This window comes from Urocampus carinirostris, unplaced genomic scaffold, assembly GCF_059441175.1.
Source record: "Urocampus carinirostris isolate Australia breed hairy pipefish unplaced genomic scaffold, RoL_Ucar_1.0 HiC_scaffold_42, whole genome shotgun sequence".
Classification (NCBI taxonomy): Eukaryota; Metazoa; Chordata; class Actinopteri; order Syngnathiformes; family Syngnathidae; genus Urocampus; species Urocampus carinirostris.
In genome coordinates, this window is record NW_028283149.1 from 79,125 (window position 1) to 96,077 (window position 16,953).

Below are 16,953 nucleotides of genomic sequence, written 5' to 3' on the forward strand. Positions count from 1 at the left end.
AACAATTATAGGTCAAAAAAATTCTGGCGCCATGCATGTCCGGTATCCCCCCGCGCATCAATGGCCCTTGCTTCTACAAGACAACACAGTGCCATCTAGTGGTCGAATATTACACATTGGGGCTTTAAATATGACCTTACTGACTTAGATGTGACACATTAATGTACTTATTACACATTTATTTTCATTCACTACATTTGTCTTTTCAGTACTGAAGTTACATACTATTTTATACACCAACTGGAAGGGTTTAGACAAGACACGTGAAGTGTCTTCGGAGTCAGATTTCAGGCTAATACATGTTAAAACCTTACAGTACCAACACACAACTGCCTTTAGAAGTCAGAACCAAGCACTCGTCTGACTTACCTGAGCCTTTTTCCACTTGACGGAGATTCACTTGTGGCTTGAGGCCTCCAAGCTTGGCCACGCCATTATCTGCGGCACCTGAAGGTAACATGGAACATAATACAAACTTGTGAGATGGAAATGGGTCCCTTATAGTTTGATCCATTCAAAAACACTGTTTAAAGGGCTCATCAATTTGATGCATGGCCAAATTCAAGCACTTTTAAAGGAGTTTCAAAGCCAATTTGGCCACTTCTCCGGTACCATTCTAAAAGAATAATACATTACTATATAGTTATGAAGAATAAAAGATCAATTGTCATTATCATTACTATTATTAATCACACCGGAACTAAAAATGTACTTAAGGTTGGTGGTGATAGCCAAGGAAGCCGATTCTTCTTGAAATTAAAGGAGCTGTACAGAATTTAGAACTTTGTTGCTCTATGCTGCCATCTCCTGGCTTGCGTCATCATTGAAGGCCCAGTCACCTCATGATGCGTTTGCATTTCTTAGACGCGCTCAAATAAACTGGTGTCACGGAAGTCAGAATGTCAGATTTGTTAAACAACATGGCAACCTATTCGCGCATTTACAAGCACTTCACCCAAATTCAAGCACTGTAACCCTAGAAAACACAACATTCAATTTCAAGCATTTAAGGATTTCAAGCAGCTGTACGAACATATTAGGTTCCAAGACAGGGGGCTCAGGGGAGAGCTGGTGAGTGACTGCAAGCTCTTCCCGCCGGTTTGTTTTTTCCTTTACATTCGCTCGTGTAGCATGAAAGTGGTGAAAGTAAGAATTGGCCTGCTCCTCGTCCAAACACCAACCACCCCCAAAATGTTTTTTTTTCGAGCGATTCAAAGAAAAGCACGCACATCATGAATGAGGGTGCAATCGTGACTTCAAGCCAGTAGATGGTGGCGGAGAGTAAGAAATTCTGCCTAACTCCTCTAAGCGACGCACCATTTTTAAGAGAAGCCTAGTCGGGGAGCAAAGTAGGGAAAATTTCTTTTTTCACCTGTGTCACACGGAAGGATACGGTCAACAATATTGAGATTCGAAGTCACATTCATTTGCGACAAGTAGTCTCAAAAGCCTATACACACTACAGCAGGGTTGTCAAAGTCATTTGAACTCGGGGGCCACACGATAGAACAAACATTCTGTCGGGGGCCGGACGAGGAGATTCAAGAGAAAGAAAAAGAGAGACAAAGAAATAAGAGAAAGAGGGAGGGAAAAGGAGAGAGGGCAGGAAAAAGAAAGAGAGAGAGAGATAAAAAGTCGTGAAAGGGGGAAAAGAAAGGGAGAGGAAGAAATCCAAAGAGAAATAGAAAGACAGAAGGAGAGAAAAGAAGGGTAGGAATGGAGAAAGAGAAAACAGAGAAAAGGAAAAAAAGGAAGTTAGAGCAGAATAAGGTTAAAAGACACAAAGAGAAAGAGACAAAGAGCAACAAAGGAAGAGAAAAAGAGAGACACAGAGAGTGAAAGAGACAGAGCGTGGGAGAAAAGGGGTGAAGTCAAATTGTCAAGTCAAGTCAAGTCAATTTATATAGCCCTTAATCACAAAAATGTCTCAAAGGACTGCACAGGATTACAGTTACAAAATGACACAATGACCTGATCTTAAACCAGCATGCGGGCAAGGAACAACTCAAAAACCTCAGTGTGAGGAGAAAAGAGAAACCTTGAGAAAGGACCTCACATGTGGTAATCCCCCTTCCAGGATTGACCAGGGTGAATTACAATTAGCATTACTGTACACATAATAGTAAACATAAGGTAAGATAATGAAAATGTCCGGAAAGTGCATGACATCAACGACGCCCCCAGCCTGCAAACCAGTCCAGAAAGTCTATGACGGCCACGACGCTGCCTCCCGTCTCTGCCAGCCGGTAAATGCAGGGGTTGACATGCTGCAGGTCAGACGCCGGTCCGCTGACCCATCCCAAATCATCCTTCTCCTTCGTATCAGCCAGGCAGGCGTCGGAAAGAGACAGGACAAAACAGAATATGAGGTGGGCATCAATCATAAGCTCATAAAAAGAGAGATTGAGAGAAATACAAGTAGAGTGTCTTTGTTCGAGGCACCTGGCTTTGGCAACATCAAGTTGCCATTTTTCAACCTGCAACCTGCAGCTTGTTTTTCTCTTGCGCTTCTCTGAGTGTTGTCTCGCGGGCTGGATTCAATCCCATAGCGGGCCTAATCTGGCCCGCGGGCCGCCTGTGCACCACAGACTATCAACTGCAACCATCCCCTGATCTAAAACCTACACGATGGCAAGGAAAAACTCAAAAACCTCAGCTTGAGGAAATGAAGAAACCTCGAGAAGGGGCCGCACATGAGCTAATCCCATTTCCAAGTTTGAGAAAAATGACAACGTCATATTGATGTCCTATTTCCCATTTTTACCAGTCTTGCTCTTCTTTGCTTCCAACTTTGCATCCCTGCTCAAGTCACGCTTCCTTGACTGGGGAATGTGGACTGAAGCAGTGGCCGCTAAGGAGAAAAAAATGAAAGAGGACATCCATAAAACCAAGTTTAATCTTGAGTCATTACCTTTATTACCTGCAACGGAAGCCCGACCTGATCTCGGTCCACCGAACGGGGGCTTCTCCACCCCCGTCTTCGGCCTGGTGGCTGGTGTCGCGGAAAACGGGGAAATGACACCGGCGCAACAAAGCATCAATCGCAAGAATTCAACGTCTTACCCGATGTTGTCGGATGCAGACTAGCTGCACTGGACAATGCTGTCGTCTAAAAAGACCCAAAAAACAGAAACGAAAAGACGAAAAGTCATTGTTGATCCCCAAAACGGCCGCACCGTTTACACCGTTTAAATTTGCTAGCAGTGAACGAGATTTTAGCTCGTATCGCATTTTACGGGCTATAAGGCGTAACTATAAAACCCCAAATTTCCCGGAAATTTAAAACGGTGCCTTATATACGCACACTGACAAATACAGTGGCTAAAATTGGAAACGCATCGCTACAATGAAACGTACTGCGTACGGTAACCGTTTTACCTTTGGGAAACATAGTTTAGGAGTGTCCTATAGTGGTTAATTGTCGCTAAAAGGGAAACAAAAGAAGCACAACCACTTAGACCAGTGTTTTTCAACCAGTGTGCCGCTGGAATTTGCCCAATTTTATCTTTACAAAAAAATCCGGCCATTATTCAGTATTTTTGCCATCTTCAGACAAGGAACTGCAATAGGTTAAAGTAGGCTTAACCGCATTTGCTCAAAGTGTGTATTTCTAATCAGTTGATGCTCCTATTGGCATTCTCTTAGACTTCCAGTCTTTGTTTAAAGGTGTCAGTGCTTTTCCATGGGGTTGGTCGTTTGTCTTTGTCTCAACATACCAGTACTTTTCCGTGTCTTGCATTTTCAATAAAACACAGAGGCAGACGGGGGGAGGGGGGCTAGAGTGAGTGAGTGTGGACGAGTCAGTTGCTTGTCTTCTCTGCTATTCTCCCCGCTGCAGCTGGTTAAAAACATAACAAGTCCTTGCCTAATTTTTTTTCGACCGTTAGCCAATTTATAGCTCTCCCACACGTCAGTGGTCTGCTTCTTAGACCGCAAAAATAGTCATCCAGATCAGTAGGTGGCAGTAGATTTTTATATACCAATTGACCGCTCATGAGGTAGCACACTCCATTTAAAAACTTAATTTGTTAAACAAAGCGGTTGAAGATAGCGCTGTAAAAAATTAAAACAAAGCACATCATTCTTTTTTTATTTTAAGTAGTATTTTCTTCTTTTTATATACTAATGTTGTGGAATGTGGATAACAACTCATGATCAGTATGTAGCCATCTGGTGGAGGTCGTGGGATGACGTTGTTGCAAGAGGTCACAAGCTGATTGAGGGAGCCGGGGCGGACGACCTTCACGAGATATCTTAACTTTATTTGAGATCACTGAAAAGCCAATGTTGAACATCTAGAACTTTGAATGTGTCCCGAATGCAATAAAGCGCGTTCCCTTTTTGCCACATCTCCTCTCTGCGTATTTTTTGGATCGACGCCCAACGACGATCGCTCCAAAACTAATGATCTGCATATGAGGTAGTACAGTGAAATATTTGACATCGCTTCATTTTCAAACATTGTGTGAGAGTAGCAAACATATTGCAATGACTTGAATGTACTCTTGTTTTAATTGTTAGCACATCTTAGCTTAGAATGGATCTGTATAGTTAAGCAAGCTGACGGGACTTCTTGATACTTTTTAGGTTTATGACGACTTTATAAGGGTCACGGTTGAGACTTCTCAAGGTTTCTTAATTCCTCATGTTGAGGTTTTGAGAGTTTCCTCGCCTGCGTGTCGGTTTCAGTACAGGGGATGGTGTCATTGAGGCCCGTGCGGTCCTTTGAGACATTTCCGGATGAAGGGCGTCACAAAAAAATGGGAATTGACTCGAAAAACGTGACAAAAGAAATATTGGGAGGGTGCATCTTGTAGTCCAATGCGAATTATAGTGTGGAAATTACGGTACATTGTTTGTAGCCTTAACGGATCGTTACCAACAGCTTTGTCCGAAATTGCAATATTTTTGTCATTACGGAGCCTTGGCTTCCCCGACGCCACAGTCCAACGAGCAGGACGCACGCTTCACCGGCACGACCGAGACGGAGACTCCGGTAAAAACGGGTGGGGGACTATGCGCTGCAATAACAGCCGAATCATTGATACACACTGCTCACTCGATATAGAGTTTCTGGCAGTATCGTGTAGATCCTTCTATCTACCGAGAGATCTAACTGTGGTCATTGTGGTTGCCGTTTACGTTCCACCGGATGCTAAAGTTAGCATAGCGCTAAATCCCCAGCCCGCTGCTATCAATAAACAGCAGCTCGCACACCCCTACGCAGCTTTTATCGTCGCCGGCGACTTTAATCGGGCATGTTTAAGGACTGTACTTCCCAAATTCATTCAATACGTGGACTGAGCAACCGGGGGAAAAAACACTGGACCGTGCGTACAGTAAGATCAAATATCTAGTTGGATCCAGACATCTCTGTCTGTCCCTCACCCCCTCATACACCCCCCTCCGGAGGAAAACAAAGCATGCAACAAGGACAGTACAAACGTTTTCTTTGTTCTCTTTATCCTCACTGTAAAACGTGGACCTGGAGTGCCACGTCCAATTTCGTTGTCACAATATATTCAACCCATGTTGTAACAATGACAATAAAGTTAGATTCTATTCTATTCTAATCACGACCACCGATTTCAGCAATTTCCAGACGTCAACTTTTCCACTTCCACCCGTGCCGGCGAGAAACTCAAATTTTCATTACCTGTGCAAGTGTCTTCCGTTGCGTGGAGCTGGAACCCGAAGACGGTTTCTCGCTGCGCCTGGGAAGCGACGTCAAATGCGACCGTTTCAAGAAAGGCAAGAGCGATTTTGCGGGCGCTTGAGACGGAAGCGTTTTTGAAGGGCAGACGTCCGATGTCGCGACAGCCGTCACCCGGGCTTCTGGTTCGGAACAGAGGTTTGGCTGTTCCTCAGGTCCCGGCAATTTGCCGTCTGTCCTGGCACAGAAATCCACCGTTTTGCAGCGGGGCAGGGGTGTGGAAGCGATAAAAGGTCTTTGCTCCAAGGTGGGGTCAAAGATAAACGTTTCAGCCGGGTCGTAGGTCCTCGATAGCCGAGGAGGACTCGCCTCGAAGGTGTTGTGCCGACTCCCGGACAAACCGGTCTCCGATAGAGTGACGGCGATGTTTGGCGCCGGTTCGGCGTCAAAAGTGTTGCAGTGACGGGAGACCAGGCTCGATTCTGCCGACCGGACGTCTGTGGTGCGATTGGCTTTAGACTCTGGATCTTGTTCCGGAAGTCCACTCAACAAGGAGACACTTTTATCATCGGAGATGGGCTTCTCTTCTGGTTTTGGAGGGACGCTCTCTAGAGATGCAGGTAAAACGGGCTCCGAATTCGGGTTCTCGGACTCCGCAATGCGTTCGGGACGACATTGAACGGTGCCTTTTGTGTCCCAGGTGTCAAGTGCCAGCAGATCAGAATTCGTTATGTCCATCGTGAAGTTCATTAGGTTCTGCGATGAACAATCTAAAGAGTCATCGGTAAAGTCCGGTATGGTCTCCGTCTGCAATGAGAAAGGAGAAAAATATGCATTCAAGTTGGAACATTGGTCAATGTTCCCTGTCATTTTCCCCGAGTCTGAGCGTTGACACAAAGTCGGTGAGCAACGCTTGAAACAATAGTGAGCAACGGCAATCCCAAGTGTGGCAAATAAATCATGATCAAACATGTCCAAAACTTGACATCGTGTTACATTTTGCTGAGTTTTCGGCAATGCAAAATTATTTTTCACTTTTGAATGAATTGACTACAAACATCATTTGTTTTTACAATTATTTCTCAAGATTTCCATTTCTTTTATTCCTGGTATCTTTTGTCGCATAATATTAACATTTTGGGGTTCTTATTGAGTCGGCCCCCCTCGGATGGGTCTGGCCTTGATGCGGCGAGGGGGCTTGCGTGTTCCAGTGACCCTGGAGAGCGATACCGTCGGGAGCTTGCTCCTGGTAGGGTCACCCATGGCGGGCCGGTCTCCGGGGTAGGTTCCAGACAAACAAAGACCCCAGCGTGTCGGTACGCTGTGAGGTGGCAGCCCCACCAACCGACTATCCTGCGGAGGGCTAACAACTCACCCAGGAGAAACACACTTTGTTACGAAACTGACCAGAGAAAGAAGCCGGACTGACCAACACGGTAACGGACCCCAGCCTGCCCCCGACCAACGAGTACGGATCGATCTTCGTCATAAGACCCGTGTCGCCACCTGGAATGTCCAGACACTCCTTCGCCCCGGAGCTGCCACCCTGCTGTCCCGAGAGCTCTGTCGCTATAACATCACCATGGCAGGGCTCTGTGAAGTACGATGGCAAGGCAATGGTGAAACAACAGCTGGCAACCATTGCTACATCTGGAGTGGCCCCGAGAGTCGGACCGGCCTTTACGGTGTGGCTCTTGCCATTCCAAAAGCCCTCCGGAGGTCCCTCATCAGCTGGACACCAATAAGTGACAGACTACTGTCTGCTCGATTCCTCCACCATCACGGCAAGATGACAGTGATCGTCGCCTACGCCCCCACCGATGTCGCTGATGAGGATGCGAAGGACGCGTTCTTTGACCAACTCCACCAGGCTGTCAACCAAGCCCCACCACACGACGTCACCATCATCCTCACTGATGCCAACGCCACTCTATCCAGCATTGATCGGTCCCCCGGCTCACCTGTCGGCACCACCTTCGTTGACAGCACAACAAACGACAATGGCAACCGCCTCCTCCTCCTCTGCCACCAAAACAACCTTTGTGTTGCTGACACCTGGTTTCCCCGGAAATGCATCCATCACTGGACGTGGTACAGCCCAGATGGCAGAACCAGGAAGGGATTGGACCACATCCTGATATCACGACGCTGGAAGTCGTTTGTAACCAACTGCCGGGTGTTCAGAGGAGCACAGCTTGGCAACACAGACCATCGTCTGCTGGTGGCCCAGCTCAAGCTAAAGCTCCGAGCCAACCAGCACAAGACTCTGCCTCGCCCCGACTCCTCCCGACTCAGCGACCCCAACATCGCCAGAGACTTCAGTTGCTCCATCCGCCGCTCTCTTGATACCCTGGCTCCTGACAAGCTGACAGACTGGGCGGCCTTCAAGGAAAGTGTCCTCCAGTCTGCTCACAATGTCCTCGGACGCCCGCGATCCTCCCCGAGAAAGCCCTGGATATCAGAGAGGACACTAAACATCATAGACCAGCGGCGTGAGGCCCGACTCCGAGGCGACCTCACAGAGTATCGGAGACTGAATCGCCTGCGCAATGTGGCCATTGCTGAAGATAGGGAGAGGTTTTGGCAGGCAGAAGCCCAACAGCTTGAGTCCGCGGCCAACAACAACAACATGAGCCGCGTATTCAGTCTACTACGCCAAGCCCGTAGCGGCCCACACATAAAGACAGCCCTGGTAAAGGACTCAGACGGCAACCTCATCATGACAGAAGCCAACTGCCTCGAGCGCTGGAAGGAGCACTTTAGCCTCCTCTTGCAGCACAGCACCATCCCGGCTGATCCCACCCTCCTACGGGCTGCGAGCACAGCACCTCCTAACGACACCTGCTGCACAGACCCCGTAACACCCGAGGAAGTGAGAGCTGCTCTGAAGAAGCTGAACACCAAGAAAGCCCCCGGCATCTGTGCCATTACCGGCGAGATGCTCAAGGCCGGCGGTGATGGCATGGTGGAGTGGCTAACCCGCCTATTCAACCAGGTGTGGGAATCGGAGCAGCTGCCCACCGACTGGACCAGAGGAGTCATCTTGCCCTTCTGGAAATGCAAGGGCGACAGGCTTGTCTGTGGAAACCACAGAGGCATAACCTTACTCTCCATCCCGGGCAAGGTCTTTACCAGGATCTTGCTCAGCCGTGCCCTTCCAGCAATCAGAAGCTGCCGCCGTCCCCAGCAGGCTGGCTTTATGCCCAACCGCTCCACAACGGACCACATCTCTGCCGTCCGTTTGCTGATAGAAAAGACCCGTGAATTCCGTAAAGATCGCCATCTATATATCGGATTCATTGATCTGAAGGCCGCCTTTGACACCGTCTGCCACTCTTCACTGTGGAACATCCTCCAAGCTCTCAGAGCACCACCCAAGATCATAGCCCTGTTCAAGCTGCTCTACAGCAACACAGAGAGCTGTGTCCGTATCAACGGCATTGACTCCGACTGGTTTGCTATCTCCAGCGGCGTTCGCCAAGGCTGTGTGGCTGCTCCCGACCTTTTTAATTGCATCATCGACCATCTGATGTTCAGGGTTAGTGAGCGCATCCCCGGAGTGTCTTTCGGCAACTACCACCTGACTGACCTGGAGTATGCTGACGACACCATCATTCTCAGCACTTCCTACAGCCAGCTGAGAGACGCTCTGGGCATTTACAGCGAAGAGGCAGCGCGGCTTGGCCTGCAAGTGAGTTGGACGAAAACCAAGTTCATGTATGTCGGTGATGGACCAGATCCACCTCCCATCCAAATTGGTAGCGACATCGTAGAGCCTGTCAAGAGCTTTGTATATCTGGGGTCCATGGTGACAGACAATGGGGACCTAAAACCAGAGATTCTCCGCAGAAGAGCCCTGGCAGCATCTGCTCTGCAGTCTCTCTGGAAACCACTCTGGCGGCACCAGACCATCGCACGCAAGACGAAGCTCCGCATTTACAACCTCGCCGTACTCCCTATCCTGCTTTATGGCTCAGAAACATGGCCCCTGAACGACACCCTGGCCACAAGAATCGATGGTTTTGATAGCAGGGCTCTCAGAACCATCGAGAACATCAGGTGGCCCCAGCGAGTCTCCAATAAAGAGCTCAGAGCCCGCACGTGCCAGCCCCAAGCATCTTCCTTGGTCGCACAACGCCGCACCCGCTGGTTTGGCCATGTCCTTCGTCTACCACCAGACCATCCGACACGAGCCATTCTCCAGTTTGACCCAAAGGCCGCAGGCTGGAGACGACCACGAGGGAAACCCCGCACTCGATGGCTCGACGTCGTTGCGGGCGACCTCCAACAACACGGAGTTGCCGTAGAGGATGCAGAACAGCTGGCACAAGACCGCCAGCATTGGAAAAACCTGGTTCATCTGGTCGGCTCAACGCACAGGGACGGGACCCCCCGACCTTCGCTGGAGCAATAACTAACTAACTATTGAGTCGGTTGCACGATACACAACAGTATTTAATTACTTTTATGAGTGGAAGTACAATGTTGGCAACAAGATTCACTTGATATCATTGGAAATTATTTGAATGCAACACAAACTTTTTCCTCTTTTTCCCTGTTTTTTCTTTTTTTTAAATTCCTTTTTAAAATAAATCTCATTGTGTTTATTTTTTCCGAGCTGTTACTTTTTTCTTGCTTTTTTGTTCTCTATTACCTTTTTTCCCTTTATTTGCTTCTGGCTTTTTTTCCTGCTCTTTTTTTCCTCCTCATTTTGTTTCTTTTTTTCTCAGCTTTTCACTACTTTTTCATTTTGGTATTTTTTTCCATTTTGTTCTATTTCCCCCCTTCCTTTAAGTCATTTTGTGCAGAATTTTACATCCCATTTGCTCGTGTAGGGAATAAAGAAGCAAAAACAACCCGAAGAGCCGTTTGGGACCCGAAAGAGCCGGTCCTTTTTAGTGAGCCAAGCCGAAGAAGCCGGCTCTCAAAAAACTCTACTGACGTTACTCAACTTCAACCTTGACTTCAAAATACTGTATTTGAAATGAAATGATCTGCATTTCTATAGCGCTTTTCAACTCAATGACTTCCTAAAGCGCTTTACAATGTGTTCCACATTTCCCAATAGCGGCCTTGCAGCCATGTAAGGCGCTAACCTGCTTATTGGAGGTATTAGGGGTTCAGTGTCTTACCCAAGGACACCTCGACATGTAACACGGACGAGCCGGGATTCGAACTGGGATCCCTTGATCCCAAGACGAGCGCTCTACCTCCTGAGCTACTGCCGCCCAGCGTCAGGGGAACCCGTGTATTTTGACCTTCGTGCACTGTCACTTTGACTGAATTGGCTTCTTAATGAGCAATTTGGAACCCTGATTTTTGTGAGCTGGCTAGATTTTCTTGTGCGCGGAAAAGCTCTGGGTAGTGCGCAATTGCGCACACACGCAGAGGAACATTGGCTGGGGTTTGCATTTACCTCAATCGCACGGAAGGATGGACTGATGGGCAGATCGAGAAGTGTGATCTCCGGGAAAAGTTTCTCGTCCATCCTCCTCCTCACTTGTGGCGGAACAATGCTGCAGGAAACGTTTCATACAAAATGACGAGTTGGAATTCAAAATCTGTTCAAATGATATGAGCTACTTTCAAGTTAACCAGCGTTTTGTTTCAAGGCACACTACATTGTCCTTAGACTTTGTATAGAGCAGTGTTTTTTGACACGAGGCAGACTTATTTTCATGAAAAAAAATTGGAGGCACACCGTCCGCTTCAGTTGTTTTCAAGTTTAGCTATATTTTATGCGTTTTTATCATGATGAGGTTTTTAAGGTTTTCCTTTCCCTTTAAGGATTTTATATTTGATTTATTTGACTATAAGGGATTTTTTTACAATCAAATACAAATTACATTTAAATACAAATACAGGGGGATTACCAGATGTGTGGTCCCTTCTCAAGGTTTCTTCATTTTCCTCATGTTGAGGTTTTTGAGTTTTTCCTTGCCCTCATGTTGGTTTCAGATCAGGGGATGCTGTCATAATAATCTGAAATAATAGTCTGTGCAATAACCTGTGCAGCCCTTTGAGACTCTTTGTGATTAAGGGCATCACAAATAAACATGACTTGACAAAAGATATTAATTGGCTGAGCTGTGGGGCGAGGTCATTGTAGCCTAGACAAGAATGATGTTTACAGAAAAACAGCAAGAACGGGGACAAGGGCTGACGCCTGTGACGCGGGAAAGGAGACATTGTTTGGCTGATAAGCTTTCTTGTTGTGAGTTTTTTAGACGTGGCGGCGCCTTTTGGCGAGGAGGTGGTGAAGCTGGCACCTGACCCGCCCCATGGGGGAGGAGCCAATGCCCCAGCGTGTGGAAAAGACGGAAGACAGAAGAAGAGAGACGAGAGATCGTGAGAGGGAGGCTCACCGAAGACTAATTCGGCTAATTGGATGGAATTCACTTAAAGACTTTAAGAAAATAAATCTGCCCCCATGTGAAAATGTCGGCTATTCTTGTTCATTTTTCCATAAAGAAAGGAGCATGCGTTGTTAGGAGAATAAAGTTTGTTAATGGAGTCAGATAACTAATTCGAACAATTTGTTAAATGCTACATTTTTAGTAGTTTAAATCCTAACAATAGTCATTACTGAGAAGATTTGTTCACAAAGGTAGGTTGCTCCAAACATGCACAAAATTCTAGCAGCCAGGCGGCCTTGTTCATTTGGGGTACCCTGAGGCGTGTTCAGGAGAGTAATCAGACATGTAGTCGCTTGTTAATCGCTTGCCGCGCACTGCTGAACGTTTTGTAATCGCTCACTGTGATTGCCTTACTGATCCAAAATGGCCGACGACAGTACAATGGATTTCGTTCTACAGCTTGCTTTGAGCGAGTTGGCTGATATGAGCGACAGTTCGCATATTGACACAGTTAAGGTTATCCTAAACGCAGTGGAAGGGTCATACCTGTCTTGCATTGTTCACAAACATTACCAGGCAATGTAAGACGATACATCGCCAACAGCACTCGTCAGGGTGAGATCCTCCATCTTCTGCACTGTCGACGCCATGTTGGAAATCAAAGTAAGCGGTCTTTCTCCCGTGATTACTCGGGCACGCGAGCGCTCAATAATCACTGGCCGTTCAGAAGCTAGCGATAGCTCGCGATAGCAATCGCTCACTCTCCTGAACACGCCTCTGGTAGTAGATACTGATCACTCTGCCCCCTAGTGGACAATCTGTGAATTGCATCCTGTTACAAATGTGAATTCCATGTCGTTGGAGCATTTTTTTCAACTTTTGAATTATCCTGTAGGCCCGATTAAACCTCCTTGTGGGCCGTATGTTCGACACCCCTATTTTAGACGAAACAAAGTGTGTCCGGTTCCGAAACCCAGAACTTGACATTTAACGGCAAACATTTCCTTTTGAAGTGTTCGTTCGATTTACGACCTAAATCAAGATCCAATAAAATCATCAACAATGACACCAATTATTTTATAGGATGGCAAATAAATAAAAAATACAAATGACTTTATGGAGGACAAGCGCTTACCAGAAACACCGATTTCAAAATACTGAAACACTCTTTCAAACAATTATAAAAGTGTACGTCTTCTTTGTGTATTTTTAAACACGGAAGCTGCCTACAGCGTCGCTATTTGCCTCAGCGGAGAAATGAGTGTACTGCAAATATCATATACAACGCTTGGGCCAATACAATGACTGAACCATCAAATGCAAACGTGTTGACATTAAAGGGACAGTTCCTCCGAATGGTACAAAATAATTAATTCTCTGGCACCATGCTACTACGGGGTACTCATTTGACAATGGTTTCGTTCGCATTTTACAATACAGTGCCATCTAGTGGTCAAATAGGACAATGTACCTTTAACAAGTGGGTGGCTTAGCTCAATTCAGTCCTGAGCTACGGCAGCCCAAGAGTGCCACAATTCAATTCAAATTCAAACGAAATTTCCATTCAAAAAAGGTGTCATTTTTAAATAGCCTTTATAATATTTTAAATGATTTTTAGTTTTTACTTTTAGGAGCCGTTTACTTTTTTATAATCATGTCATTTGAAAAAAAAAACATTGAAATAAAAACGGACTTTGCACAGTTGCATCAAATCAATTTAGATCATCCTAAAAAGTATACTGCGCTCAAATTTAAAAAACATGTAGAATTTATTGATGATATCTTCGTTTTAACAACTGAATTATGGCTTCCATATTGCGCTCTGACTGAATATCTAAATTTTAAAACAAAGATGTTTTGATTTAAAATTAAGAATCATAGTACCGTATTTTCCAGACAATTGTGTGTACCTTGTTAGGAAATAAACTATTAAAATGTATCGTTTACCAAATTGTTCAAATTAGTTATCGGACTCCATTAACCAAACATAGCCTTCATTCACCTAACAATGCATGCTCGTTTCTTTTTGTGAAAAATCGGACAAGCGACCAGCATTTGTTGAGGACCTGGGAAAAAAATGATGGCGCCCAACTGGCCCCGCCCATGTGGCGCCAGCTGGTGTAACAGAGTTGAAATTTGATTGTTTTGAATGTTTTTTTGAATTCTCACAAAATCTGTGTTTTTGTTGTATTACTGTTAATATTCCGGTACCTCATTCAGTTGTTAAGTCATGGGCGTCTGCGACTGGTTTTTTTCGTTTGGCACTTTATGGGCTTCAGCGCTTGCCGTAGCTTAAGTGATTTTTGTAAGCGCTGAAGGTAAGCTGTGCCCAATATCAGTTGGATAAAAAAAATGCATATTTTGCTGGACATTTGAGCTGCTTTCGAAATTATTTTTGTATATGAAGATATATAAGTTGTTCTAAATGATGTGTATTAAAAAAGCACTAAATAAGAAGTTAATACAGCTTGAAATGAAAATGCAACATGTTTTGTTGCAAACACGCCACGAGGTGCGGCCTGTTGAGTGATGACCCGTTCTTTTGTATCTTCAATGTTTTAGATAATTGCAGTCGAGAACAGAGACCCCTGACTTTTGTATTGTTTTATTTACTGAATGCAGGTACGTGGGAAAGTTATGTTCATTGTTATTATCGAAGTTTCATTATTAATGTGCTCGCATGTTGTCTGCTTGCCGTTGCTGAAGTGATTTTTGTAAGCGTTGAAGATAATTGCAGTCGAGAACAGAGACCCCTGACTTTTGTATTGTTTTATTTACTGAATGCAGGTACGTGGGAAAGTTATGTTCATTGTTATTATCGAAGTTTCATTATTAATGTGCTCGCATGTTGTCTGCTTGCCGTTGCTGAAGTGATTTTTGTAAGCGTTGAAGATAATTGCAGTCGAGAACAGAGACCCCTGACTTTTGTATTGTTTTATTTACTGAATGCAGGCAATAAACCAGAGATTGTGAAACCTTGGGTCGTGCATGAACGATGGTCGCTACACTAGCATGTTGACAGATTGGCTCCCTGTCAGTATTTAAACTCTGTCCCGTCAGTCCCCTTTTGTCGGTCTGTCTGCGAATCTCTGTTTTACACGGCAAGCCCTATTATCGCCTGTTTCATTGCTTTTGTTTTACTCATCCCATCTTTGATGGAAGAATATTTTTGGAGGGAAAACATTCAAGGAGAAGTGTAAGTAATACTCGTTAATCAACCCATTTTGAAAGGTTTTATGATCGTTTCGCCCGTTAGGCTATTTGTAGTGGGAACCGATATCAATCCATCAATTATCTACACCGCTTATCTTCAGTAGGGTCACGGGGGTACGGGAGCCCATCCAAGCTATCTTCAGGCAGTGGGCAGGGACAAGCGACCGGCATTTCCACACAGGGGCAGATTTATTTTCTTCAATAATTTGACTTGAGTGAACTCCATCGAATTAGCCAAATTAGTGTCCCTCTCGTTCTCCCTCGATCTTCTCTGATCTTCCCACGTCTTTTCACAAGCTGGCGTGCTGGCTCCTCCCATGGGCGTGCCGACTCCTCCCATGGGTGCGCCAGGTGCCAGCTTCACCACCTCCTCGTCGAAGGGCGTCGTGATGTTTGTCCTTTTGCGTCTGGCCTTCTCCCGTCAGCACTCACAGGAATTCTGTTATCAATATAAGTCTGATGCATTCCAGACAACCTAACGTTCTAATGTACCTTGAAGAAAAACAGTCGGTGAATCTCTACTGCAAACTGAGTACATACTTTAAAGTATATTCTAAAATTACATCGTCAAATGTATAAAATCCTTCAACCCGAAACCTCCAAATCTACCTGATATTCAAATGTGTGCCTTAAAAGGACAGTGTGTAATATTTAGTGCCTCCTAATTGTACAAAACATCAATCATAGGTCTAGAAACAGTTCTTTTTTTTATAGTGGAATCCCTAAAAGTCGCTGCCATGTCTGTCTGGCATCTTGCTGCCTCGCTGTGCTCATTTGGGAGCGTTTTTCATTCGCGTTAGACAAAACAGTGCCATCAAGTGGTCAAATGTTACTCACCGTGCTTGTTTTGGTGGCATGGGATTTGGTTCCTGCGAGTTGACTCTTGATGACAGAAAAGACAAAAATCTGTTGCTTTCGTAAAGTTTATTAGAAAATGTCCACAAAATCATCGATTCATACTTCACACAATCCATCATATTCTAGGCGGATATTCACCCCAAATAAATCTACATCTCAGTTTTTGTTGGGTCTCCTCAATTTGGTCTTCAGCTCAGACATAAATGGATTTGAAAATCTAAAAAAAAAAAAAAAAAAACACAAAATGGAACAATTAAATGTTTTCCTTTGAAAGTTACACTCGATAAAAAAACATTTTTAAAGAGCCATGAGGCTCTTGAACATTTGTTTTTTATTAGTCGACTAAATGTGCGTTCGGGGCGGCGTTATCTCAGGATTTAGAGCGCTCGTCTCGGGATCAAGAAGTCGCAGGTTTGATTACCGGATTATCAAAGTGTCTTTGGGCAAGACACTGAATCCCTAATACCCCCAATAAGCAGGTAGGCGCCTTGCATAGCTGACTCCCTATTGGTGTGTAAGTGTGAAGCACATTGTAAAGTGCTTTAAATAAATAAAATAAATAGTCTGCATTTCTATAGCACTTTGAGTCAATGAAGACCTCCCAAAGCGCTTTACAATGTGCTTCACACTTACCCATTCACACACAGACACCAACAGGGAGTCAAGTGCTATTAAAATTTAAAGATGGCGAAAAAGTCAAAAGAACATACATCAATTTCATATTTTTAGCATTGAATTTGATTCAATTTAATGCAAAAACATAACAGATGACATCAAAACCAGATACATTTTTATCTTATTAATTCATGTTTATGATGTGAATATTACATTGACCCCCAGAAAATTAAAGAACATGAAAAAATGTATATCATT

The 16,953-nt window shown here is 45.1% G+C and overlaps 1 protein-coding gene across 1 annotated transcript; it reads right to left on the reverse strand.

Annotated features, from left to right (window-relative positions):
- Positions 1 to 559: 559 nt before the first annotated feature.
- LOC148345442 (uncharacterized) lies at positions 560 to 12,762 on the reverse strand. Its single transcript, XM_088325889.1, has 4 exons — positions 12,556 to 12,762; positions 11,070 to 11,169; positions 5,657 to 6,460; positions 560 to 2,315 (listed from the first exon to the last, which is right to left on the reverse strand). Exons 1-4 carry the CDS (start codon positions 12,564 to 12,566, stop codon positions 2,169 to 2,171), a joined length of 1,062 nt encoding a protein of 353 aa, XP_088182015.1. The 5' UTR covers positions 12,567 to 12,762; the 3' UTR covers positions 560 to 2,168.
- Positions 12,763 to 16,953: the final 4,191 nt, after the last annotated feature.

Bases quoted from the DNA above. Each gene is read 5' to 3' on its own strand.
- LOC148345442 (XM_088325889.1), bottom strand. The intron at 6,461-11,069 runs GTAAATGCAAAC...TTCTCATTGCAG, and splicing joins CATCCTTCCGTGCGATTGAG to ACGGAGACCATACCGGACTT. The intron at 2,316-5,656 runs GTAATGAAAATT...GCTGATACGAAG, and splicing joins AACGGAAGACACTTGCACAG to GAGAAGGATGATTTGGGATG.